Source organism: Apaloderma vittatum, unplaced genomic scaffold, assembly GCF_000703405.1.
Source record: "Apaloderma vittatum isolate BGI_N311 unplaced genomic scaffold, ASM70340v1 scaffold20381, whole genome shotgun sequence".
Classification (NCBI taxonomy): domain Eukaryota; kingdom Metazoa; phylum Chordata; class Aves; order Trogoniformes; family Trogonidae; genus Apaloderma; species Apaloderma vittatum.
Window position 1 is genome coordinate 29,535 of NW_009701062.1, and position 1,591 is coordinate 31,125.

The following is a 1,591-nucleotide window of genomic DNA, read 5'->3' on the forward strand; positions in this document are numbered from 1 at the left end:
CGCTTTTACCTCTTTTATAAAATTCATGAAGCGGCCACCGAACCTCCAGGCTTTGTGCCGATGGCACTGCAGGGAGTTCACGGTCATCTGCGGGGCGCGCTGGTAGCAGACGGAGACCACGTGCACGGCGTCGTATAACAGGGCAGCGTCTGTCTAAAGTAAAGGGGAACAGCATTTGCGTCGGTGGCGGTTCCAGAGCGAGGAAGCATCGGCACAGCAAAGCAAGGGGGTCTGTAAAGTGTCGCAGGAGAAGCTGCAAGAATCCCTGCCCGACAGCCCACCGTCTGTCCGTCCGGTCCACTGGGACCATCCCACCTCCGGGGTGTCCAGCGGCCCCGCAGGCAGGGCTGGGCTCTTGGGGATCACCGGCCTCTCAAGAGACGCCCAGAACGCGTGCGATTTAACGCCAGGCTTGTACAAGCCCCTGAGCTGACCTCTCATGCAAAGCACATCCCCAAAACGTGTGGCTCTGCACATCACAGAGCCTCGTGAGCGTGTTTCGCTGCTACGGGATCTTTAGCCTACGAGATCACAGCTCTCTCTTCAAACCAGAGATTGTGAAAGCGTCGTTTGTCCGTGTGCTTCTGTTGTGGTGATTTCTAGTGTATTTACTCCTGTCTTGTCAAACAAGGAAGCTAGCTCTTTCTACAGAAGATAGTAGCGGAGTCTTCTTACTGAGTCTGTTTTGTCTGAGTGTAAAAAAACCCAACTATATGAGAACACATTATCCACACTATTTTATAATGGGGAAATAAGAAACAGAGAGGTTAGATGGCTTGTCTGTAGGCATGGAATTTTCCAAAATGATCCAAACTGCCCCTGAAATCAGGACCTCACAGATTTGTAACATCTTCTTGCATTTCAGTGATTTGAAGCAGGGAGAACTTTTTTTTTCCCTCCCATATACTGTGATGGTTTTAGATTCAATTTGAGATGCCTCATCTCACCTCTAAACATTGATCAAGAGAATTGGATTTATTTTTTGCTCCGATATGGTAAGTCCTCGTAGTGAAAATACATTATCTGCTGGCTTCGCAAAGCTACAAAACAGATCTGAGTGTAGCAGCAGCACAATAAAACACAATAAAACAAAATAAAACAGCAAACAAGTGGGCAAATATCTATTTGGCGGTGGAGGAAATCCTCCAACACTGGCAGCCATCCCCATGACCTTCCCTTCCCGCAGCACCCGACCTGCCTCCCTGCAGCAGGGACGGGTTTTGTAAGGTTGGGGCTGGGGGAGAGGGGGTAGGAGAACGTCTCCAAGCAATTTCACGGTGAATTACATCCCGTACTGCCCAGCTGAGATCACGTCCCTGCTGGGACAGACACCAGACAAACACACAAAAAAGGCAGGATGCCCTCTGCAGAAGCAAATGGGGAAAGGGGGCAGAGGGGGCGACGGGGGGAACCCAGCGGTGTCTCGGGAATGTGCTGCTGCAGCCGTGGGCAGCGCTGCAGAAAAGCAAAACGCTAAAGGAGAATGGTGAGGGAAAAAAAAGGAACAGGAGAGATACGAGGAGCCATTTCAAGGTGAAACTCTGGGAGGCTTTGCCACTTGTGGGGTTGGCTCTTGCGGATCTAAAGGGAG

General features: G+C 50.8%; 1 protein-coding gene across 1 annotated transcript in view; it reads right to left on the reverse strand.

Moving 5' to 3' along the window:
• Positions 1-1,591, reverse strand: part of LOC104281126 (glutamate receptor ionotropic, kainate 3-like) — a gene marked incomplete at its 3' end in the record, with an annotated part of 33,568 nt that overhangs the window by 29,528 nt on the left and 2,449 nt on the right. The window contains exon 3 of the mRNA XM_009879017.1: positions 10-153. Coding sequence (XP_009877319.1) covers positions 10-153 — 144 coding nt within the window. The remainder of the gene's footprint in view (positions 1-9; positions 154-1,591) is intronic.